Consider the following 27,587-nt stretch of genomic DNA (forward strand, 5'->3'; position numbering starts at 1 on the left):
ATACATTCAAACCAAATGAACCTCAAGGGGATGAAGAAAGATGGGAGGAACCTGTTCAATTAGAGGAAGAAATTCGGCTACCTACACCAAAAGAAGTACTTGAAGAAATAAGGGAAAATATTAATCCGAAGAAAGCTCCGGGCTATGATCTAATTACGGGTGAGCTGTTGAAAAATCTTCCCCGAAGAGCTATCGTAAAATTAACAAACCTCTTTAACGGTGCATTCAGATTAAAATATGTACCAATGATATGGAAGATGGCGGAAGTCATTATGATTCCTAAACCAGGAAAACCAGCACATGAGGTTTCGTCATACAGACCGATATCTCTGCTTCCTGTAATATCGTAGCTGTTTGAGAAACTGCTCCTTAAGCGAATAAAACCAATTATTGAAGCAAGGAATTTGATACCGACACATCAATTCGGATTTAGAAATAAGCATTCAACAATTGACCAGGTGCACAGAATCACAAATATTATCGAAAGATCCCTAGAAGAAACGAAAGTCTGTTCAACTGTATTCCTTGATGCTGCACAGGCTTTTGATAAAGTCTGGCATGAAGGTTTAACATACAAACTAAAATGTTTTTTACCTATACAGTACTCAAAACTTTTACAGTCATACATAAAAGAACGACATTTTAGAATTAAGCAAGAAGACTGTTTTTCAGACTTAAAAGAAATTAGAGCAGGTGTTCCACAAGGCAGTGTGTTGGGTCCGGTCCTATACCTACTATACACGTGTGATATACCTGTACTGGAAAACAACACAGTTGCCACCTTTGCTGATGATACAGCTATTCAAGCAGTAGGGACGACAAGTGAAGAGGCGACCAACAAGGTCCAAATAGCAGTTAACCAAATCTGTAAGTGGACACAAAAATGGAGAATCAGGCTAAATGAAGCTAAATCTGTCCATGTTAATTTCACCAACAAAAAAATACAACATATACCAGTTATAATCAACAATATCCAAGTACCATATGCAGATACTGCTAAGTATTTGGGTATAACATTAGATGCAAAACTACGCTGGAAGGTGCACGTTAAGAAAAAAAGGGAAGAACTAAATATACGATATAAAAAAATGTATTGGCTAATTGGAAGAAACTCCACATTGTCGATGCATAATAAGTTACTAATTTACAAACAAATATTGAGACCTGTATGGACTTATGGATGCCCACTATGGGGGTGTACTAGACCAAGTAATATAACAGTAATACAAAGAGTCCAGAACAAAATACTAAGAAATATTGTAGATGCTCCTTGGTATGTTACAAACAATGATCTCCATAAGGACCTAGGAATGGAAACTGTGGATATAATCATCAAGAAGATGGCAGGAAGTCACGAGCAACGACTTCACATACACGAGAATATTGAGGCAATCCAGCTCCTCGATACTACTGGGCAAGTTAGAAGACTGACAAAACCTTATGAACTATTGTAAGTGATAGGTGATAGTGAAAAGCAGAGCATAGTGCTTGTGCGCGTTAGTGTGTATGCTAGAATAGTGCACTATCTTGTTAGGTTAGATAAGAGACGCTATGGGGCAAGCTCTTAATTTTAAGGAACAGTAATAATTTAGGTTAGATTAAAATTGCTCATTGGTCAAGTATGACCAGATTGTAATTGTAATAATCATCATCGTAGTGATGATTATGGGAGGAAAAAAAAACACCGGGTTTTGAAAGAGACTTAGAATTACAATCATCAATTTTTTTGGAACCTGTAAATATAAACGAAATTGTTTTACTAATATCTAATTTAAAAAATAATAGTGCGCCAGGACCAGACGGAATTACTTCGAAATTAGTTAAAAATATTCATGTGCACATTGCTTCTCCATTAGTTCATATCATTAATCTCTGTTATACAACAGGAAAAATCCCAACACAATGGAAAGAATCACTTGTAACACCTGTTTTCAAAGCCGGTAATCAAAAACAAGTCGACAATTACCGTCCTATATCAGTCATTAATAGTTTTTCGAAAATTTTTGAACAATCTCTCAAAAAGAGACTAATTACATTCTTTGATAAATATAAAATTATAACCGAAAGGCAATTTGGATTTGTGAAAAAAGCTAACACATAGAAAGCTATAATCGATCTTGTTGATCAAACAGTACAATGTCTAGAAGAATCAAATAAATGTCTAGCAATTTTTCTGGATCTCGCTAAAGCTTTTGATACTATATCACATGAGATTCTTCTAAACAAATTATATAAAAATGGGGTAAGAGGTATAGCTTTAAATCTTATTAGTAATTATTTATCTCAAAGAACACAAAGAGTTAAAATAGGTAATTGTATTAGCTCAACTAAAGAGATTACTGTTGGGGTACCCCAAGGAACAGTACTAAGTCCGATTCTATTTATACTGTACATTAATAGTATAACCGAAATTCATGGGTTTTCAGGGCGAATTTTATGCTATGCTGATGACACAGTCTTAGTATTTAAAGATTCAACATGGGATCGCGTGGCGATCTGAATATAAAAAAAACTAAATTTATTACTTTTTCTCCCACTATGTCTGATCAGCCAACTAATATTAGTTTAAAAATTCATAGTTCAGATTGCAACAGTGTGCAGGCATGTCACATGTCCCTCTTTAGAAAAAACTAAATCTATTAAATATTTAGGAGTTATAATTGATCAGCATCTGAGATGGCGTGAGCATGTGGCACACGTTGCAAAAAGAATTAGATCCTTAATGCCTAAATTTTACGTATTAAGAGACATTCTCTCAAAAAAAACCTTGAGTATCCTATATAACTCTTGGATTGAATCTATGATACGATATTGTCTTGTTGTTTGGGGTGGTACATTTAGTAATACCTTACATATTTTACAGACAGCTCAAAATAAACTTCTTAAAATAATATTTAAAAAAAGTAAACTTTTTTCCACATCACTTTTATATAAAGAGCTAAAACAAATGAGTGTCCGATCTATTTATATACAGCAATCATTAATTTGGGTATTTTCCAATTCAAGTAAGTTAAAAATAAATCAACATCAAAAGTATACAAGGACAACTCAACAACTTTTGGTTAAAGTACCATTTTTCAGCAAGACAATTACAAAACGATCACTATTTTATTATGGTCCAACTCTATTTAATTTATTGCCAAAAAATATAAAAACAATAATAAATTATAAACAGTTTAAAAGAACCATAAAAAATATGATATTAACTAAAACAATTGAATTCAACATTTTCTAAAAATATAATTTTCTAGCCAAACTGTCTTCTAGTAAATATAGTTGCGCCATGCCGATTAGGTCTTCTCTCCTCTCACTTTCAATTGTTTTTTGTCAATCATAGAGTATGTAAATTATACCAGCCACAAGTACTTACTGTTTAAAATTGTACAATTGGATTGTACACCTTCAGGGATTAAGGTTACAATACAGGTATTAAGTTGACTAGTGTGCTTTTTCCCTGAAGTGGGTGCATTATATTAAATATAATATTATTGTTAATTACAATGTACAAAATTCTTCTTTGGAAATAAAATTGAATTGAATTGAATTGAATTAGCGATAAAATTTTGTATGCAGCACGTCAGTAAAGACTCCTTATCGAACTCGTCTCTTATTCGCCTCGCTCGTTAGGCTCGCTCGGCTCATAATATCAGACTCGTTCGATAAAGAGTCACTTTACTGACTTGGTACATAAATAACTATTTGCAAAAAACAAAGTGAGAAAAAAATTCAGTGCAATGTGTCTTTATAAGACTAATTCAATTATTTTGTATTTAAGTATTTTACTTTTGGGATGCTTGTGAAATTTTTGTTGTAGTAAACGTTTCCTTTGTTCGGATTACATTGTAAGACTTCCTACTCGTTTTTTTTTATTTTGCGCCTGAGTCGTTACATTATGTTAAAGTCATACAAAAAAAAATATTAAAAATAACGCTGTTCTTTTGTTATTCTAAAAAAATTTTTTGATATCTTTAACATCTAATACCGTTTTTATATGTGCGGCATTAGGTACCGCAGTGTGTCCACTCATGTAACTTTACGAGACGTGGCTACCAAAGGGTTAAAATTAAATATATAAATTTTAAGTGTTTTTATAATAACAAATTTAATATTTATGTACAATTAAAAGTAAAGACAAATTAAAGGCAAAATCCGAGTAGGTAGCTGTATAGTATACAGTGTATACCATAGTTAAAAAATTTACATAGAAATAAAAACTTTAGTTTGTATAATGGTATAAAAATTTAAATAAAACTAAAAGTGTGGTCCAAATGGAGTAAAACAGAACGTTTTTGATCTGATTGAGATCAACCTCAGTGTCTAGAATAAAGTATTTCCACGTTAGATTGAATGCAAAATGTTGGAATTGTGACTGTTAATAAAAAATATGTGATAAATACTTACATTCCGAATAGTAAATGAAACTAGCACACTAGTTGTAATGGTGACATCAAAATAGATGGTTTTATGGTTACATTTTTTGTAATAAATAATGCGGCTCTAGGCCGATGATAACGGATTCATATTAAATACTTAAAGAGCAACATGATTTCCTTGCTCGAATAAAACACACGGCTTTTGTCAGTTCGGTTGACACAGACCAAATGAGCTACATGAGGAAATGAAAACTGGAGATGTCCAGAATGACATGACAAGGTAGTCAATTTTTGGTTATGACAGAAAATTAATGTAGTTTTTTTAATTTGAATTTGAATTGTACTGTATAAATTATTATTAATTATCTTAATTTACAACTTCGTTTACAATTTGGTTTTTATTTTATTTTTTAGATCTAACTGAAGACAAAATTCACATTACTACTGAAAGCACCGCAGCAGACATAGAATTAAGCGTAAGTTGAACCAAATAGAAATTATATGTAATAGTATAGCATCATCTACCCTTTTTTTTTCAAAATTACCAGATAAAATTGGTTATTTTGCATCTGATTACTTTAAGAAAACTATAAAATACTGGGCAAAAAGTATACGAATATACGAACAAGAATATTTACATTTCGTCTAACTTGATACCTTAATGTTTTTTTATATCTCTCGGTCTTACCACATTGTAGAACAAGAGCAGATGAAAAATATATAGTCGGAGAGATAGAAGCGGATTTTGTGCGTGATAAGTAATATGGACAAACTATACGGGGATATATTGAATTAGTTGTGTACATGACTTTCACCAACGGCTGGAAACCAGAGTGGGGGCCGAGGGTAGTTATAAGGGGTCAAAGTTGCGGTTTTTATTATTGTTTTTGTGACGGTCATGATCGAGAGAGTGCACCAAAATTTGAGAATAAGTAGGACATGACGTAACTAAGTAAAATCTCTAGTGGCGGAAAGCTGCGTGGCTGACAAAGGGGTGGGGGTAGGGGTGAATATAAAAAATATAAAGGGTTTGTTGCGACGTTCGTGATTGAGATGGTGGACCAAAATTTGGGAATAAGTAGACCATGACATGGTACTAAGTAAAATCCCCAGAGCCGGAAACCAGAGTGTGTGACGAGGGTAGTTATAAGGGGTCAAAGTCGCCGTTTTTATTATTTTTTTTGTGACGCTCATGATCGAGATAGTGCACTAAAATTTGGGAATAAGTAGGTCATGAGATAACTAAGTATAATCTCCAGGCGTGGAACGCTGCATGGCCGATAAAGGGGTCGGCGTAGATGTGAATATAAAAAATATAGGGGTTTTTTGCGACGTTCTGGATTGAGATAGTGCACCAAAATTTGGGAATAAGTAGACCATGACCAAGTAAAATCCCCAAGGCCGGAAACCAGAGTTGGGGATGAGGGTAGTTGTAAGGGGTCAAAATCGCAGTGTGTATTATTTTTTTGTGATCCGGCACAACATTTGTCCCCCACGCAGCGTTCCGCTCTTGGAGATTTGACTTAGTAATGTCATGATCTACTTATTCCCAAATTTTGGTGCACTATCTCGATCATGAGCGTCACAAAAAAAATAATAAAAACGGCGACTTTGACCCCTTATAACTACCCTCGTCACACACAATGGTTTCCGGCTCTGGGGATTTTACTTAGTAATGTCATGGCACGATCTCGATCACTAACGGCAAAAAAACCCATATATGTATTTTTATACTCACCGCTGCCTACCACCCCTTTGTACCCCAAGCAGCGTTCCGCCCCTGGAGATTTCACTTAGTTACGTCATGACCTACTTACTCCCAAATTTTGGTGCACTATCTCTATCATGAGCGCCACAAAAAAAAAATAATAAAAACCGCGAATTTTACCCCTTATAACTACCCTCGTCCGCCACTCTAATTTCCGCCTCTGGGGATATCACTTAGTTATGTCGGTCTACCTATTCCCAAATTTTGGTGCACTATCTCAATCACGAACGTCGCAAAAAACCCCTTACATTTTTTTATATTCACCTCTGCCCACCCCTTTGTCGGCCACGCAGCATTCCGCTCCTGGAGATTTTACTTACTTACGTCATAACCTCCTTATTCCCAAATTTTGGTGCACTATCTCGATCATGAGCGTCACAAAAAAAATAATAAAAAACGGAACTTTTACCCCTTATAACTACCTTCCTCCCCCACTCTGGTTTCCTGCTCTGGTGATTTTACTTATTTATGTCATGGTCTACTTATACCCAAATTTTGGTACACTATCTCAATCACGAACGTCGCAAAAAAACCCTTATATTTTTATATTCACCCGTACCCCCACCGCTTTGTCGGCCACGCAGCGTTGCGCCCCTAGAGATTTTACTTAGGTACGTCATGACCTACTTATTCCCAAATTTTGGTGCACTATCTCGATCATGAGCGTCATAAAAAAATAATAAAAAATAATGTGTGTGTACTTTGTACGCACGTAAGAAGTTATACTTCTATTATATGATTATAAACGAAATTAATGTACTTTTTATTTATATTTTATTTAAATATTAAATTAATTTACACTTACTACTTCTCAAACATTTTTATTAAAACAGTGCCAAAAATTAAAATAATAAAAAAATAACACACACAAGTACATTAAAAATGCCACAAATGATTTCTGAACATTAATTGTCGGAATTTTTTTAACTAAATACGTATTTTCTGAAAATAAAATTATATAATAAATATACTTACAATCATAAAATGTATAAAAAAAAATAAAAAAATAAAAGTTTATATTGGGATTCGAACCAACTTACCAAGCGGCTGGTATTTGCGTTGTATTCGGATTCACCCGCATTAAAACTTCGCCACAGAGACAGCTTGTCATTATGTGCGAAGATCGTCTAACTAAACAGATTAACCTTTTGACATTTTTAACTTATGTAAATCAAATTATTTTGATTTTGAATTGAAATGATTTAGAATTGAAAAAATACAACAAAACATAGAGTAAGAAAACAATATATTAGGTGAATATTATTTAAATAAAAGTATTACATACTACTTATGTATTTTGGTAGGTTCAAGGTAGGTATCGGAGACCGTATAACGACTAATAAATTTCGCAATCACTTGCGTCGTGCAAAGTGGCTATGTTCAAATATCATAACAAAATTTGATCAACTATTTATAAAACACTTACCAGTGAAAGATTCTTTAGCTTTGAATAAGCGAGATCTGCGGCACTCATACTAGTCACAGTTTGATGAGCTTTCACATTGGCATGCAACAATCATCTCTTCTATGTAGATAAGTCCAAAAATATAATATGAAAACTATTTAAAAAGACAGTATAACCATTAACTAACTTTTTGTTTGTTGTTTCTCTTCCTACAAATTTTAAAACGCAACAAGCATACATTATAACCAAACCACAGTCCCACAGCTGTGCCACAGCTGCCATATTGGATAATTTTTGTCATGTCATTTGAACATCCAATCAGAACAAAGTTATAATGCGCATGCGCCCGGTCGCTAGGTTTTCCCATATAAAATTTCACCGTCATTACGCCCGTAAAGAAGTATAACTTCAAAAACCGCGAATTTGGCCCCTTATAACTACCCTCGGCCCCCACTCTGGTTTCCGAACGTTGGTGAAAGTCATGGGTACAACAAACTAATTCAACATATTCACGTACATATAGTTTTTCCATATTACTTATCACGCACACAATCCGCTCCCAGCTCTTAGACTAATGCCTATTCGTATATCGGTGGTTGACACATTTTCTTTTTATTTATTTATTTTATTATTTACTCAGTATAAAAGTTTGCTTCTTATCGTTCCCTTTTATATAATCAAATTGGATCCCATAGCTGTGTAACCGAGATAGTTTGCATAATTTTTAAATTTTGAAATTTCTAGTTTTTTTTAGACGATGAAAACGTTGCTGCTGTGTGTCCATATTAATTATGATTATATTAATATAGTAGTATAACAAAAAAAGATACTTAGCGTACAAATACAGGGTGGGGCATTAGTGTGACAAAGTCCAATTACTCGTTTGTCGTAAGAGATACGAAAAAAGTTATTTAGGTAAAAGTTGGGGCACAGATAGTAACATAATTTAAAAATATTTTTAAATATACAGGGGCGTCCGTGTTTACAGGGTGACGCAAAATTATGTTTTTTTAAATGAAACACCCTGTATATTTTTACATTTTTGGATTCTCCTCGAAGTATTTTTTCTCAAAATATAGAATTTTGTGATATTATATGAGATAGTTTAAAAGATAATTACGTTTTATTGTTAATTTCGTAGCAACATTCACACCCTGTAGAATTGTAGTGATTTCACATCAAAGTTTCTATTTGTAGTCAAACGATTTTTAATATAGTCTACTATTGTTAAACATTAATAAAGTAGTGAAAAGTTTAATATTAATATACAGGGTTGGCCAAAACTCGGAATGAGTATTTTCTGAGTTTTCTTAAATGGAACACCCTGTATTTTAGTATTCTAGTGAAATGATATTTTACGGTACTTTTTAATTTCTTAAGCATTCCCTATACCTAACTGCTTTAATTTTTGAGTTATTCGTGATTCTTAAATCCAAACATTAATTGCAACAAAAATTACGTGAAATTTTATTAGGTGGCTGTGCAAATATTCAATCAAAAATAATTTTTTGAAAAAAAGTAGATATTAATCTAGACTGATCCTTAATTTAATAATTTTGGATGAGATATCCAAATACCTACGTAGTTAAGATTGTTGGTTCATAAAATGTGAATAAAAACATACAAGATTCTACCTAGTTGGTTGGCTATGACAATAAATTTGCTAAAACATTTGACAATAAACTATATTAATAGTTCCAGGTGCTTTGTTGCCATTATATATATATATATATATATATATATATATATATATATATATATATATATATATATATATATATATATATATATATATAATCTAAACCTTTCTACCTAACGGTGTAAGGTGTTTACAAATACATTTCATACATCTACATCATATATAAATCGTCTCCAATCTTGCTTATTCTTGGCCCTTCGTTTCGCTTCAGTCCACGTTGTATTTTTCGTCCTCAGAATTTCTACCACTTCATCGTTCCAGGTTTTCTTTGGTCTCCCTCTTCCTCTCTTGTTTTGTACTTTTGCCTCCCATATGCGTTTTACCTGTCTATCATCGTTCATTCTACACAAATGTCCAAACCATTTAAGCTTGTTCCTATCTAATATTTGTGTTATTGGTTCGACTTGTAGTTCTTCTCGCACACTGCTGTTTCTTATTCTATCACGTCTTGTAATTCCTTTTACTTTTCTTAGGTACTTCATGTCCATGGAGTTTATTCTGCTTTTCGATGATTGTGTTAGCACCCAGCTCTCACTACCATAGGTAAGGATTGGCCTGAAGATTGTTTTATATACCATCATCTTTGTCCTGCTGCTTACTTCTCTCTTTCCAATGAATGTTCTGTTTAAGCTGTGGTACATTCTGGACGCCATGGTTATCCTTTCGTTGACTTCTTCTTCTGATCTTCCTCCATTCTCTATTTTCACACCCAAGTATTTATATGTTGTTACTTGTTCTAGTTTCTTGTTATTTATCTCTATATTTACTTGTTTATCTTCATTCCCCATGACCATTATCTTTGTTTTCTCCATGTTTATTTTCATATTTCTCTCTTCCAGCTCCTCTTTCCACATTATTAGGTTCCTTTTGAGGTCATCTTCGCTGTGTGCTAGTAACATCAAGTCGTCTACAAATGCACATACTGAAATTCCTATAGGTTCTAGTCTGTGGTAACCAATGTGTAATTTGCGTGTCTTTGCTTCCATTACTTTTATGATGTCATCCATGATTACGATGAATAGTGTGGGGCTCAGTACTCCTCCCTGCTTCAGTCCATCATTTATCTCAAAAGTTTCAGAATGGGTATTATCTTTCCTGATGTAGCATTTGTTACGTTTATATAAGCTTTGTATAGCCTGCCTCAGTTTGAGATCAATATTTCTTCGTTCGAGACTTTCCCATACTTTGTATTGTGAAACTTTATCGAATGCTTTTTCTAAATCTATAAATGCTGCATATACTTCAGTTTTAGTAGTTCTCGTTTTTTCTGTTACTTGTTTGATCGTAAAGATGTGGTCTTGTGGCTTTGTTGCCATTACTAATATTAATTTTTTTAATGAGTAACTGATGAATATCTGATCAAAATGGTTTTTGCGCTAGGAGAGTACAACAAAAATGTGCTACTAGCAATAACAATTTTTCATCAGTAATTGCCCGATAGACGACAACCAAGAAGAGAAACTTTTGAAAGTACACTAAAACTATTTCAACAGTTTAGGTCTAGATAGTTAGATTATAGGTAAGAACGTTCTTCCTAATATGCAAATTCTCAGTTACACTAAGGATTACATTTAATGCATTTTATTAATTTACAATAGTTTATTCGATCGGGTTTCTCGTAATTTAAGTACCTATCCAGTTCATTGAAATTATTTTAGTATACTTTTAAAAGTTTCTCTTCTTGGTTTTCGATTGTCAGGGAATTGCTGATGAAAAATTCTTATTGCTAGTAGCACATTTTTGTTATACTCTCCTAGCACAAAAGCCATTTTAATCAATTACTCATCGGTTACTTACTAAAAAAATTAATATCAGTAATGGTAACACAGCAACTGAAATTATAAAAATACAGTGGAACCTGCTTAATTCGAACTTCCATAATTCGAAATCTTCTTTAATTCGAATTTTTATTCTGGTCCCTAGCATTTCCTACATAAGTAATGGTAAAAAGTCGTGAATAATTCGAATTATATTTTGGATAATTCGAACTTTTCTGCTATCTTTTCTGAATATCTTAGAATCTTTTGTCATTACTGAGAAGCTAAATTCTAAAAAGCAGCTAAAAATTTCGGATACAAGGTACAAGGTCTTATGACCAAGTGCCAGAGACTGACCAAGTTCCAGAGACTAACGAGTCTCGCCTGAGTTAAGAAGAAGAAGAAGAAGAGGAATAAAAACATCTCCAAGCGATAAAAATGATCAACTACTGTTTTTTGCTGATCAACTACTGATATTTATCATTTGCAGATGTTTTTGTAGGTAATCCTTGTTTTTGTAGATTTATTTTTTAATTCGAATTTTTGGATAATTCGAATTTTTTTAACGGTCCCCTGAGATTCGAATTATCCAAGTTTCACTGTAGTATAATGTCAATTTTTTAACAAATTTATTGTCATAGCCAACTAGGAAGAATCTTGTATGTTTTTATTCATATTTTACGCACCAACAATCTTAACTACGCAGGTATTTGGATAGCTCATCCAATATTAATAAATTAAGGATCAGTTTAGATTAATATCTACATTTTGTTTGAAAAATTATTTTTGATTGAATATTTGCACAGCTATCTAATAAAATTTCACGTAATTTTTGTTGCAATTAAAGTTTGGATTAAAGAATCACGAATAACTCAAAAATTAAAGCAGATAGGTATAGAGAATGCTTAAGAAATAAAAAAGTACCATAAAATATCATTTCATTAGAATACTAAAATACAGGGTGTTCCATTTAAGAAAACTCAGAAAATATTCATTCCGAGTTTTGACCAACCCTCTATATTAATATTAAACTTTTCGCTATATTAATAATTTTTAACAATAGTAGACTATATTAAAAATTATTTGACAATAAATAAAAACTTTGATGTCAAATCACTACAATTCTACAGGGTGTGAATTTTGCTACGAAATTAACAATAAAACGTAATTATCTTTTAATCTACCTCGTATGTATTACAAAACCCTATATTTTGAGAAATAAAACATCGAGGAGAATCCAAAAATGTAAAAAAAATATAGGGTGTTCCATTAAAAAAAACAGTTTGTGTGACACTGTCAATACGGGTAACCCTGTATATCTGAAAATATTTTTAAATTATGATCCCGTCCGTGCCCCAACTTTTACCTAAATAACTTTTTTATATCTCTTACGACAAACGAGTAATTGGACTTTGTCACACTAATGCTCCACCCTGTATAGTGAAGCCTCGCATCTCGTCAGGCATCTCACCGCGCTCCTCGCCAGGCGTCTCGACACGCATCTGGCTTCTCGCCAGGATTCATTAAACCTCTATATTATGTTCCCAAAACATTAAACTACTTTTTTATAGATGCATATTATAATATGATATGTAGAACATTTTGGATGACTAAAAGGAAAATAAATATGTTTGAGATGGTTCATTATATGTATCTACCAATATTGAGAATTCCATTGAGTACTAAATAAAAACTTGAACCCGAAATTAAAAGCATAAAACCAGATTTATGTTTATTTGTGTTCAGGGCCGCGTTTAGGTCAATTGACGCCCTAGGCAATTCTCTAGTAGCCGTCCTTCAAGCATGTACCATTTTTGCGAAAAAAAAATTGCAAGCAGATTTTTTTATTTAATTAAAAATACATAAAAATTGTCATTCCCGTTCGATCACATCAGATTCCTTTCTTGATTTTTTTTGGAAAAATCATCTATAATGTCGTCATAATTTATCTCCTTTGTTACGTCACTTTCTATGGACAAAATCGACAAATTGTTAAGAAGTTCTTGCGTCATACTTGATCGAAAATTATTTTCATGACTATTTTCAATTCTTGACATTTTCGAAAATGACCTTTTAGCGGACACGTTGGTTGGCAACTGGGATGTACAAATAAATGCGCAAAGCAATATCAAAATTAGGGAAAATATCTTTCAATCCCCTCTTCTTCAAATATTTAGATATGTCAATTATTGGTGATTGGTGATTTTATTGTGGTATCCAAATGACCCTTTAAGTGAATGCATTCATGTATAAATGATGTAGGTATCTATTAGTGCAGTCAGAAGAGGGCATTTGGCTCCGAATTCCATCCTACTGCATCAATTTACTTGATATTTTCAGTGTAAGTAGGGAAAAGCTCAAGAAATAAAGTCTACCCTATATCCTATGGCGCTTTTAACTTAGGGGTGGTTCCCATCCGTTCTCGTGGGTGGAAATTTTGTTTATCAAACTAACACCGGAAGTGACCAGAGAACCTAATTCTATGCAAAAACTGTTTTGTAAATTTTTTTGAAAACTCAATACTTTTTGAGTGATTCGTGGTTAAAAATTTGCCATTTTCATTGAAAAATGACACTTTTCGGAGACTGTTTTTTGGGAATACCATAAAAATTGTGCATCTAAAGAAAAAACTATATAAAACATTTTTGCAGTTTATGAAAAATCAGAGAGATTCATTTTTTCATAAATCTTCTAGTTTTAATAAAAAAAGAGATGGTAAGTGAAAAAAGATTTTTTTTGTGCATGCTCAAATCGGTGTATTCAACTTAAAATAACAGAGAACTGGTCGATTTTAGGGGTATAATGCTACGAATACCTTTTGTAGCGCTTGAAAAGACCTTTAAAACGAGAACTGGTAAATGTCGGTTACATTCGAACTAAGGGAAATATGGTGCAAAAAACATGACTAATGTATTTTAAGGAAAAATGAGTATAAAATAAGAAATAGTATATATAAATTTAAAAAAGTATATTTAACCCCTCATCCATCAGAATTTAAATGCATCGTTTTCCTTCTACAATACCTTCTACTATAGTATTATTTCTATATTCAAAAAGTTGGACGGGTTTAAAATGAATGATTTTTGAAAATAAAAAGATCAAATTATAGAGCACATTTTTAAATTTCCTTAAAAATCTTCCTTTTTTCTCCATGTAATTCGAAAGTGATAAGAGATACGTAAAAAATACCTTACAAAAATGTAGGTTTTCTTTTAGATGACAATTTTATTTTTCTTTCATTTCTGTATCTCATTATCATTTTCGAGTCACATGGAGAAAAACGAAGATTTTAAAAAAAATTAAAAATGCTCTCTATAATTTGATCTTATTTTTTTCAAAAACCATACATTTTAAACCCGTCCAACTTGTTGAACATAGAAATAACACTATAGTAAAAGATATTGTAGAAGCAAAACGATGCATTTAAATCTGGTGGATGAGGGGTTAAAATATACATACTTCGCATTTTATCTTAAAATAAATTAGTCATCCTTTTTTGTTGCACCATATCTCGCTTAGTTTGAATGTAATCGAAATTTAACATTGCGGTCGTTTTAAAGGTCTTTTCAGACAGTACTTACAAAACATATTGATAGCATTATACCGTTAAAATCGACCATTTCTCTGTTATTAAGTTGAACACACCGATTTGATCATGCACAAAAAAATGTCTTTTCACCTACCATATCTCTTTTTATGTTATCACTAGAAGACTTATTATGATCTCATTACTGCAGACGTCTTGAAGCATCTTCCGGAATGTGGAGTGAAAATATTACATCGATTGTGTAATGAAATATGGCACACAGGCGTTTGGCCTGAGGATTGGAGAAAGACCATAATCATACCTCTTCATAAGAAAGGTTCAACAAATAATTGTAACAACTACAGGCTATTAGCTCTAATATCACACGCCAGTAAGGTGATCCTCTACATACTGCAACGGCGTCTAGAAAACTTCATAAGTTGGCAAATAGCACCTGAGCAGGCTGGATTTGTAAAGGGCAGAGGTACTAGAGAACAAATCCTTAATGTAAGAAACATCATAGAAAAAGCCAGAGAATACCAGATCCCGATATTTATATGTTTCGTCGATTATACAAAGGCCTTTGATAATGTTAGATGGGACAAACTATGGAACATATTGACGACAATGGGTGTACCTAAACACTTGACTCACCTTATTAGCAAACTGTACCAAGATAACCTGGCATATATTCGAATGGACGGATACCTGTCTGACAAATGCACTTTGGAGAAGGGAGTACGCCAAGGATGCGTTTTATCTCCCTTATTATTTAACATCTATTCGGAGTTCATAATGCGCAGAGTCTTGGATGGTTGGGAGGGAGGAGTAAACCTAGGTGGTGTTAAGATATCTAACTTGCATTTCGCAGACGACACTACACTTCTAGCCTCTACTCCAGAAGAAATTATTGAATTATTAAAAAAACTCGAGGAAGAAAGTGCTAAATTTGGACTCATGGTTAACTACAACAAAACCAAAATCATGGTTATTGATCGCCAACAACAGTTTCCTGAAACCCAAACTATTGCGGGATGCGAGGTAGTCTCATCTATGATATATCTTGGAGCTCTAGTTAACAACACAGGCAGTTGTGAACCCGAAATTAGAAGACGCATTCAACTAGCAAGAGCAGCAATGAGTGAACTAAACGGGGTCTGGCGTGATCGTCACATTACTATGACAAACAAAAAGAGACTCGTTTCAACTCTGGTCTTTTCCATATTTTACTATGCATGCGAGACATGGACAGTCAAAGAATCATATAGACGACGTATAGACGCCTTTGAAATGTGGACATGGAGACGCCTGCTTCGAATTCCATGGACGGCTCGCCGTACAAATGTCTCGGTTCTGGATGAAATTAAACCGGATCAGCGTCTCTCCAGTACCGTTTACTCTAGAATTTTAAAGTTCTTTGGTCATATCCATCGGAGTGATCACAAAATGGAGCGGTTGGTGGTCCAAGGAAGGCCTCAGACTCAACGCCAACGCGGAAGATCTCCACAGCGATGGGCGGACATTACTAAAAAGCTTCTCAACAAACAGTATACTGAGGCAATACATGTAACTGATGACCGCGACCAGTGGAGAAATATTATCAATCAAACTGTCCGAGCTGCTGAAGCCCAATTATGAACCACAACACATCTACTAAGATGTTAATGACTATGATGATGATGATGAGAAGACTTATGAAGGAACGAACCTCTTTGATTTTTCATAAGCTACAAACATGTTTTATATAGTTTTTTTCGTTAGATGCATAATTTTTAAGGTATTCGCAAAAAACCGTCCGAAAAGGCGACATTTCTCAATGAAAATGGCAAATTTTCAATCACGAATAACCCAAAAGGATTGAGTTTAAAAAAATTATAGAACAGTGCGCCCGCCACCGCCTTTGCGGTGCTGCCGACGGCCCAATAATCCCTAAATTTACAACTTCTGTCCTTTTTGAATGAATAGTGTTAAGAAAATGCAATATGTTTTCTAGAAATTAATGCCCACTTATATTCCATTGATGGATGTACGATGTACTTAAATGTTATTCGATTTCAATTTTTATATACAAATATTTTTTGTACAGTATTTTTGCCGCCCTCTCATAATTTGCCGCCCTAGGCAACTGCCTATATTGCCTAATGGATAAAGCAGCCCTGTTTGTGTTTATTAATAATCATCCAAAAAAGGTAAATAGTGTAAGACTAACTTGGTAAGTAGTAAGTTAGTAAGTAAATGATAACAACAAATTCATTTAATGGGAGACATAATTGTCATATTCATGTACCAAGGGTTTTAAGTAGATGTTTATGTCTGAGTTAGCCAATTTGTAGGATATAGGATGGTATCATGAGTTGTGTATAGTTGTGCCGGTATGGGTACGTTTATGAAATACGGAGAACTCATGTTTGTTTTCAAGTCTGAGAATTTTTAAGTCTAGCAAATATATTCGAAAAATACTCATTTCGAGTTTTGAACAACCCTGTATACTAAAATTATACATTTCGCTGGATTAATAATTTGTTACAATAGTAAACTATATTAAAAATGATTTGAACATTAACAGTGTTTTTGATATGAAGTCGCTGTAGGTACCTACTTCTACAGGGTGTCAATAGTGTTTTGAAATTAATAATAAATCGTAATTATCTTTTAAACTACCGCGTATAACATTACCAAACCTTATATTTTAGGAAATAACACAACGAAAACAATCCAAAAATGTAAAAATATACAGGGTGTTCCATTAAAAAAAATATAAAACTATGTGTCACCATGTCAATACGGGTGGCTCTGTATATTTCAAAATAATTTTAGATTATGATCCTGTCTATGCTCCAACTTTTACCTGAATACATTTTTTCCTATCTCCTATCTCCTAACTAATTTCATAATTATAATCAATTATGTTTTCAGCAACCCAATCAAAGTTGACATTGACAGTTGGTGACAGTAATTAAATATTTGATAGTGATCATTGTTGATTAGCGTTCGAACAACCGGCCCCTAGTCATTAAATAACACGATTTTGCATTGTCTTGCAGTTTGAGAAGCAACAATTTGACTTTTTAGCTTTCAAAAATCGCCATTTTGAAGTTTTTTCTGCGTTTTAAAAAATCAAATGTAATTGTATGTCAATTATTTAGCTTTTGAACCAGTGGCGGCTCTAGGGTGAGGGAAAAGAAACCCCCCCCCAAAAAAAAGAGTGAAGATAACAAAATTAAAGAAAAAAATTTTGAGGCATAAAAATAATATATTAGCTGATATGAACCTTAAACCTTAAACCACCGACAGCCAAATTCAACGCAATAAACATGCAAGTTAGGAAAATTAAGGTAACTGAATGGTAGTTTGGGTTTATCTTTTTTATATCTTTTGGTTGGTGTTTCATTGGAAGCTCTAAGGCAAATTTCCCCTCCTAAGGAAAATGTCTAGATCCGCCACTGTTTTGAATGGGGTGCAAAAAATAAAAATTTATTGCACTTTATTTAAATAACAGAAGTTTATTACACTAAATTGTTAAGAATTAGAAAACGACTCCGAACTCTTGGCAGGAAACAGGTAGGTTTTCTTTATATGTGTCTACAAAAAAGTTGTCAGATAGGTACCTGGCTTATTTAAACTCCTGAGAAAAATCTTATTTCCTTGGACTATTTTTGTATCTAAGATTAAACTGTAAATTTAATTAATTTAATTTTTATTTCCAGTTTCCCACAGATCATTGCCAATTCCTAAAATATCAATTTGCAGTGGATACTCAAAATTACCAATCACTAAAACCAAAAAATTTAAACATTCGTGTTTCTAAATTAAAGCCTTATACTTTACATAAATTTTATGTGAAATACACTCCAACAGATAACAAAACTGAAAGGATTATAACAAAAGATTTTATGACTAGACAAGCAGGTAAGCAAACGTAAAGTATAAAATTTATTAAGCTACATACTAGTCCTGTCGCCAGGGGGGCACAGGGCTTCCTGTGGCATTCGGCCTCCTGTATTCCGATGGACTTACCCAAGTTTTTTTTATGTATTTTGACCCGTAAAACACGAATTTTTTGGGTAACAGTTGATCCGGATGTCGATAAGATTGTTATAAACAAAGAAGTTGAGGAATTACATAACAGCGATTTCTCGCAAAACAAACATTTTTTTTTGTATTTTTTGGGCGGCCATTCCAACCAAAAAATGCTTCTACAATTTTTTTTCGTAGGATCAATAGTTTTCGAGATAAACGCGGTTGAACTTTAAAAAAATCGAAAAATTGCAATTTTTGAACCCGAATAACTTTTGATTAAAAAATAAAATAGCAATTCTGCTTACCGCATTTGAAAGTTCAAGTCAAATTATATCGGTTTTAATTATGTGCATTGCTAAAAATTTATTATTTTATTGTTAAACAAAGCTATAAATACCTAGTGCTTGAGTGATGTTTTCAGTGATTTCTCATTTAAAATCGAACGAGTAGGTAGAGTAGGTACAAGTGCAAGCGAGGCTATTTCTACGTAGCATGCGTTAAAACGTATGTATTAGGCACGGGAAACACTATGTGTTTATAGCTTTTTTTAACAATAAAAAAATAAATTTTTAGCAATGCAAATATTCAAAACCGATATAATTTGACTTAAACTTCCAAATGCGGTAAGCAGAATTGCAATTTTATTTTTTAATCAAAAGTTATTCGGGTTCAAAAATTGCAATTTTTCGATTTTTTGAAAGTTCAACTGCGGTTATCTCGAGAACTATGCATCCTACAAAAAAACTTGTAGGAACATTTTTTGGTTAGAATGGACCAAAAAATACAAAAAAATGTTTTGTTTTGCGAGAAATTGCTGTTATGTAGTTCCTCAACTTCTTTGTTTATAACAACCTTATCGACATCCGAATCAACTGTTACCCAAAAAATTCGTGTTCTACGGGCCAAAATACATAAAAAGACTTGGGTAAGTCCATCTGAATAAAGCAGGCCGTTGTACCCCCCTGGCGACAGGACTATACTTGCATAATATAAAGATTTAATTTTTATAAATCCGAGCGGTCTGTAGATGCACCCCAGTAATCAATTATTGTAAAACATTACCAAATTTTTATTATTTTATTTATTTTTTATTTAATTTTTTATTATTTATTTCTTGTTTTGTCAAACACATATTCTTATTGCAGTATAAAAAATATGTAAATATTGGATGGAAATAATACTTAATTACTAATTTACTGAAGCCATCCTCTTGTACCTTACATCCTCTTGTACCTTACAAGTGGAGAAATAAGACGTCTTTATGCCTTTCGGGCAGTCTTTCTGCTTCTCTCCATCCAATATTTCTTTTTGTGCAAGCCTTTCCAATATCCGCGTTCCATGTTCTTGTTGGCCTGCCTCTTCGTCGTTTGTTGTCGGATGCCGCTTTCCATACCCTCTTTACAGTTCTACCTTCACTCATTCTCGCCATATGTCCGAACCACGATAACTGTTTCATTTGAAGTCTGTCTAAGGTCCTTCCAATACCGCACCTTTCACGTATGTCTTTATTTCTTATACTATCACGTGTGGTCACCCCGGATACTGCACGTAAATATCGCATTTCGCTTGCTTGAATTTTACTACGGATGTTGTCGTTCACTGTCCACGTTTCACTACCGTAGAGTAGCACCGGCTCGTATACAGATTGAAATACTTTCACTTTTGTTCTCAGGCTTACTTCTTTCTTCCTAATAAAACTTTTATTTAGTGCATAGTATACTTTTGGTGCACTTATTACCCTGTTGTTTATTTCTGGTTCTATATTTCCTTGTCCATTCAGTGTTGATCCTAGGTACTTGAAGTCCTCTACTTGTGTAATAGTCTCATTATTCAGCTTTACATTTATATTTTCGATATTACTAAAGCTTCTCTTTTTTCAATATTTATCTTTATCCCGAATTTCTTAAGAGCTTCATTCCAAACATTCACATTAACTTGCAAGTATTTTTTTGATTTTGCCACAATTACCAGGTCATCGGCATATAACTATCAACTCTGACACGTATACTTTTTGTAGTTTATACACCCCAACCCTAGTTCTGTTTAACACACCCCTGCATTCTTTTGCAATTTCGTCCATTAGAGTGATGAATAACAAAAGACTCAGAACGCCACCTTGTCTTACATATGTCCTTGTGTAGAATTCTATAGATGAGCGGTTGTTCGTTCTTATATTGTTACGTGTACATTTATATAAATATACTCTTTATTGCTTGGATTAGCTTCGGTTTCACATTTCTACGGTTTAATATTTCCCAGATTTTTTCCAAGTCCACAAAACAGAGAAACAACTTTCTCTTATGTTCTAGGGCTTGTTCTTGATAGAAATAATATGAAAATAAAATTTAGACACTGTTTATTCTATTTGTCCATTCGTCCGTCCGTCTGTTTGTCTTTTTTTTTTCAAGGAATCCCTATGTTATAAATGGTTGTACTGTAGCCAGTCGTATATCTTCCATTACTCCATGGCTACCATATAGGTACATAATAAGTAGTCACTTGGTTGTCTCCAAACAGTATTTACAGCCTGAGATCTAATGGCTCGCAGCCATGCAACATATGGTTGGCAGTTTCAGGTTCTCTGCTACAGAGTCTGTAGCTTAAGTTTCCATGAGAAACAGTCCTATTGTATGCTGGTGCCCCTTAACTGGTTCAGTAAGAAAGCCTGTTATGACTCTGCAGATTCCTGCTTGATTTCTGCAGTACTTTAGCCCTATTAGCTAGCACATGTCCGTTCAATATACATTACCGTTTCGCTCGTATAATACCCGTATACTACCGGTTCACCGAGTATATTTTCCCAGTGCGAGTTATATTGCCTTAGGATTCAGGTTTTTTAGGGTCGCAAATGATGATTTTGGTACTTTCACGGCCGGGTCTAGACTAAAGTAGTTTTTAGCTCTTCTGGCAAGTACCTCAGCTCTTTCATTGCCATATATTTCCCTGATACCGTAATGAATGTCATAATATTAAGGGTAAAAGCGCAAATTTCGGCTCCAATGCATTTTAAATAATTCATTCTTTTCGAATCCTGAGAAAACTAATAAATAAGTATTTTTAAAAATGTAAACGCAGAATAAAAGATTACGTTATTCCTTATTACAAAGGGCCAAAAGTCCCTGAAAACTTCTATGTTTATTTTAATTAGTTACAGGGGTGAAAAAAAGAGAAAATTTAGTGTGATTTTTAATTACAAAAAATATTTATTCTAAGGGACTTTTCCCGCTCGGTAATAAAGTAGTCTTTCACTCTGCGTTTAAATTTTTCAAAAATATTTATTAGTTTTTTCAGGATTTCAAAAAAATTGAAACCATGTCCGTGATGATATTTTCCAAATCGAACATTCGCTATCTTTGTCACACAACTCACTCATCCGAAGAGAATGTGGTGACAAGACAGTGACAAACAAGGTTACTATACATATTTGACGCTGACACGGCTTCATGAATATTTTCAGTTGAGTAATAAATAATATTGATATATTTTTAAAAGTATAATTTGATTCCACAACAAGTCGCCGAGCGAGTAGGTTGTTGTGTAGATTATCGTGCTTTTAAAAACGCAGTATAAAAAACAGTGTCATTAGTGAAACTTTTCTACAAATTGATGTATGTATAATTCATTCATTATTAGTTGAGGTTTATTTCTTGTTTTCACTGTTAACAACATAAAAGAAAAATTTAAATAGGATTGCCTTACAGGCGGCAATCTATTTTTATTTTAAAATGGATGAAAAACGGAACTTTAACCGTAACACATAGAAGCTAAATTATAATTTCAAGCTAACAACGCAATTGCTTTTGACTACATGAGCAGTGGCGTAGCAAACACACTAACAGAAAATATGTCTCAGTTTCAAACATCAAACCAATAGTATTCAGCAGTTGCGAAAGCTATTCCGCGGCCAACACTCCCCAGCAAATATGACGCCATTGTGATGCATGCCGAAGACAACCTGAAATTGCATGATTACGTTAAAGTTATAGGTGATATTATAGGCCCTAAGCACGTCTCCTTTGCATCTAGGATATCAAACAATCGTATTTGTATCTATCTTTCTAGCTCTAACCTTGTCGACCAGCTTATAGATTCACATCCCTTAGTACAGATAGGAAATGTTTCTTTAAATATCCGAAGACTACTTTCCCCTGCTAAAAGAATAATTATATCTAACGTTCCACCGTTCATACCACATGACTTAGTTGAAAATAGCATTAAAAATCTTGGACTTCGCATCGCATCTCCTTTATCCTATTTAAGAGCAGGCATTCCTGGGGACGAATATTCACATGTATTAAGTTTCAGACGCCAAGTCTATGTTTACCCTACCTCCGAAAATTTTGAATTACAAACATCAGTACTTATTTCCTTCGAAGATTATGAACACAGAATCTTCTTTTCTACAGATAAAGTACATTGTTTGATCTGTAAACAAACCGGACATATAGCCTCCAACTGCCCAAATCCTTCAACTGACAATACAATTCCAACCGAATATATTCCAGCAAGCCCTAATTCATCTTTACAAATTTCATGTCCCTCTACATATAATGCCAAAGATCCACAAACCGAGAATATGGACTCCAACACTTACACTACACAATCAGACCAAATCTCTATAACACAAGTTTCTCAAAAATAGGCCACTCTGAAATAGAAACTCATAGTGAACAAGCAAGCCCTGAAATTTCTGAGAAAGAAGCTCAACCATCGTTAGAGATGCCTCCCCCTGTATCAGCTTCCTCCGAAAAAGTACACACAGCAAAGAAAAAAAAGCACAAAGCTGATATTCAAACAGAATCAGTATTAACCGAAACCACCAAGAGAACAATCCAAGAAGCATACAAACAAAATCCACAAACTTTTAAGATACCCATAGATAATTTCGTTTTCTTCCTTGAAAATACTTTCGGACATCCTGATCCTTATTCGGAAGCGAAAAAGCTTACGGATGATGTAAAAAGTCTACTTTTAAACCTACATGCTATATACCCAATCCTTTCAGATAGAACCGTAAAAAACCGATTTACCCGTTTAAGTAAAAAGATCAAAACGCAACTAGAACTAGAAAGCCCTGAATCCGCAAGTTTAGCAGACTTAAGTTCATCATGCGAACAATCTGACGATGAGTACCTTTCCGATCGATCTCAAAGGTCGCAGCACTCACAAATCTCCCATTTTAATACATTCCATTCAGTTTAATTCAATGGAATTGTGATGGGTTTCACCCTCATCTAGAAAATCTTCAACTGCTTGTTTCTGATACTTCTCCAGATATCATTTGTTTGCAAGAAACCAATTTTACTAGTAACCATAACCCATACCTTAAAAATTATGCTTCCTATCACTTTATACGAACATCACATGCACGAGCTAGTGGCAGTAGCTCTATATTTATTTCTACAGATATATTCTAATAAGAATTCCACTTAACAACAACTCTAGAAGCCGTCGCCGTAACAGCCTGGTGTCCAAATAAAATTATAATTTGTAACGTATATATTCCTCCACATCACACCCTAACTGCTCTGGAAATTACAAGCCTAATTAACCAACTTCCTGAACCTTTTATCCTAGTTGGAGATTTTAATGCACATAGCACTATGTGGGGCTCTAGTAATACTTTCGGTAGAGGTAAAATAATCGAAAATATCATAATCAATTCCAACCTTAATTTTCTAAACACTGGAAGCAGCACATACTTTCATATCCAAACGGGTACACTCTCTTCCATTGATTTGAGCATCTGTAATCCAGAATTATCTACACATCTTACATGGAAAACACTGGAAAGTCTCTATGGCAGCAACCATTTTCCCATTTTAATTTCTAACAATGATAACTCACAAAGACAAAGCAAAATTAAGTGGAAAATTGCTCACGCTGATTGGGATTTATTTAGTTTAACTGTCAAGGAACAGACAGATCAAATGTCTTTTATGAACTCTGCTGATGAAGATCTTAATATGCTGATTGGTTGCATTATAACTTCTGCTGAAAAATGTATCGGTAAATACCACATAGATCCCTCTAAAAAATGTGTTCCGTCGTTCCGTGGTGGAATGAATCGTGTAAACTAGCTGTAAAAAATTGTAAAATAGCATTAAACCGATTCCGTAAAACTAGAAGCCAAGCGGATCTAGTAAATTTTAGAAAACTAAGAGCTAAATCGCTAAGCGAATTGTCAAAGAAAGCAAAAAGGACTCATGGAACAAATACATCAGTAGCATAACTTCTGACACACCTCCTAGTCAAATATGGACTAAAATAAAACAAATGAAAGGTAGATATACAACACATAAAATTCCAGCCGTTATAGAAGATAATAATGTCATAACTGATGATCAGCAGATTGTAAATACACTTGCCAAATACTTCTCAAGTAAAACAAAACATAATAGCAACGCGTCTGGAACAATAAATATATCAATCAAATGTTTTGCACATAAGAATCCAAATTATTCCAATGATCATCCTGTCAATCTTCCACTAACAATCGACGAATTACTCGAAGCTGTTAATTCCCTAAAACATAGTGCCGCAGGGCCGGATGACATTCCATGGATATTTCTAAAACATCTTCATGAAGATTCCCTAATAAAGTTACTAGAATTCTACAACAACATAATAATATGGCTAGGTAACCAATTTCCATCATTTTGGCGACAAGCTATAACTATTCCACTCAAGAAAAATGATACTTCTACCAATACAACTATGTCATTTAGACCCATCTCATTAACGTGCACACTTTGCAAACTCCTGGAAAAAATTGTCAACAAACGCTTACTTTGGTATCTTGAAACACGTAACATTATCAGTTCTGCCCAATCAGGATTTCGTCCGAATCGTTGCACAATGGATAATCTTATCACTCTTCAATTCGATATCATAGAGGCATTCTCTAATAGAAATAACCTTGTAACTGTCTCTCTCGATATAGAAAGTGCTTTCGACACAGCATCAAGGCCGGCAAGTTTCAAAGTCTCTGCTAATGGTAAAATGTCTCCCTCATATATCATGGAAACAGGAGTACCTCAGGGATCAGTCCTTAGCGCAACCTTATTTTTACTGCTTCTTAACGACGTTAGTTCCTGAATACAAGCCCCTGTCAAACATAATATCTATGCGGATGATCTAGTCATTTACTGTTCGGGTAAAGTAACAAGCTCCATTAGTACACTTTTGCAAAATACCATTGATAACATATGTCACTGGTCTAACAAAATTGGTTTTAGCTTCTCACCAACAAAGACTAAAGTAATTAACTTTAGCAAAAAATATAAGCAAACTCTTCCACACATAACATTAAAAGGGCATTCACTACAAGTAGTTGAAAACCACAGATTTCTAGGGGTAATTTTTGACAAAAAATTAACATGGAAGAGGCATACAGAAAAAACCAAAGCCAATGCTGCAAAAAGTATAAATCTTTTAAAATCATTAGCCAATCGCCAATGGGGAGCCGAAGAAGAAATACTGTTAAGAGTATACAGAGCCCTAATAAGATCTAAATTAGACTATGGATCCATATTTTATATGACTGCCCCTACAACTTATTTAAAATCACTAGATACAATTCAAAACACTTCATTAAGAATATGCCTCGGAGCCTTTAGATCTAGTCCTACAGAAAGTGTATATGTCGAATCGTGTGAGACCTCTTTAAATATTAGAAGACAACGTCTATTAAACTCCTATTTTGCCAAGGTCTCTGCAAATCCTAATAATATATCCTGCCAACTCATTAAAAATATTCAGTTAACGGGAACACACAGTTCAGCTATTTCCAATTCATCTCTACAGTTCCTTTTGCCACTCTTAGAAAATATTGACCTTAATCTCACCACCCCCATTATTCAGCCCAATACTCCACCTTGGCTAATAATATTACCTGCTTTTAACGTAAATTTGTGCAGATATAAGAAAATGGAAACCTCCACGATACTCATGAGACAAACTTTTAACGATATAATTAATAGAGGCAAGTTTGATAACATAATGTTCACAGATGCATCTAAAGATGAAGAAAGTGTAGGATGTGCTGTTACTTCCACAAATAATACACTAGCTATGTGTAGACTACCCAAGATGACTAGTATTTTCACAGCTGAACTCTACGCCATACTTAAAGCTCTAGAGGTTCCAATGCAGGGTACCAAAAATTTAGCAATCTGCACCAGGCCCGGACTGGCCCGCCGGCCCACCGGCCCTCGGGCCGGTGCGCCTTTTGCCTTCGTTAGTACCTATCTGTACATAAAAAAATTAAACCGGAAAAAATTTTTTTTTAACTAAAATTTAATAAAAAATTTTGGTCTTGGTAAAAGGTATATTATTTTAAAAAGCCCTATAGGGCTACAAACATCGAACAGAACGTTTTCGCTCTAAAAAGAGCATCATCAGTGTTGCAAGAACATGGTGAGCCAACCAAAAAATACGAAGGTCAAAGCCTTTCAAAAATGGACTAAAAGTCACATCAAAATGCTAACATAGCAAATTCCAAAGGATGGATATAATCCCTAAGGATATGGCCCTAGGATAACATATGACTCCCACACGTTGTAAGTGGGTCAAAGGTAACAAATTAGGTCATTATGTTACAAGAGCTGACAGGCAACTCTGTTTGTAGCCCTATAGGGCTTTTTAAAATAATATACCTTTTACCAAGACCAAAATTTTTTATTAAATTTTACTTGTAATTAATGGTATACAGCCAGCTACAGGAAATTCTTCCTAGTGGATTTTTTTTAACCTTTACACAAAGATGATGCAGTTACCATTCCCCTAAAAAATGTTTTTACATGCCTCAGTAATCAGAATCCTACATAATAAAGCCAGTCGGTACAACAAAACACAGCTTGTAGCAGGCATCAGATAATCAAATAGCTTAGCTACGACGGACGGCGCCCTCGAAGACCATTTTTACTATTCGGGCGCCTTTCATAAGTATCAATATCCGCTGTTTCTTTTATAATAGATTGGATGCAACTAGGGCGCCTTTCGTACGTAATTTCCGCTGTGTGTATTATAATAAATAGC

General features: G+C 33.9%; 1 protein-coding gene across 1 annotated transcript in view; it reads left to right on the top strand.

The window, feature by feature from the left end:
- The window catches only part of LOC126887030 (uncharacterized), a 560,578-nt gene that overhangs the window by 492,372 nt on the left and 40,619 nt on the right, over positions 1-27,587 (top strand). Inside the window, exons 13-14 of the mRNA XM_050654335.1 lie at positions 4,788-4,849; positions 18,236-18,437. Of these exons, the coding sequence (XP_050510292.1) occupies positions 4,788-4,849; positions 18,236-18,437 (264 nt within the window). The remainder of the gene's footprint in view (positions 1-4,787; positions 4,850-18,235; positions 18,438-27,587) is intronic.

The sequence above is a fragment of the Diabrotica virgifera genome, chromosome 6 (assembly GCF_917563875.1).
Source record: "Diabrotica virgifera virgifera chromosome 6, PGI_DIABVI_V3a".
Classification (NCBI taxonomy): domain Eukaryota; kingdom Metazoa; phylum Arthropoda; class Insecta; order Coleoptera; family Chrysomelidae; genus Diabrotica; species Diabrotica virgifera.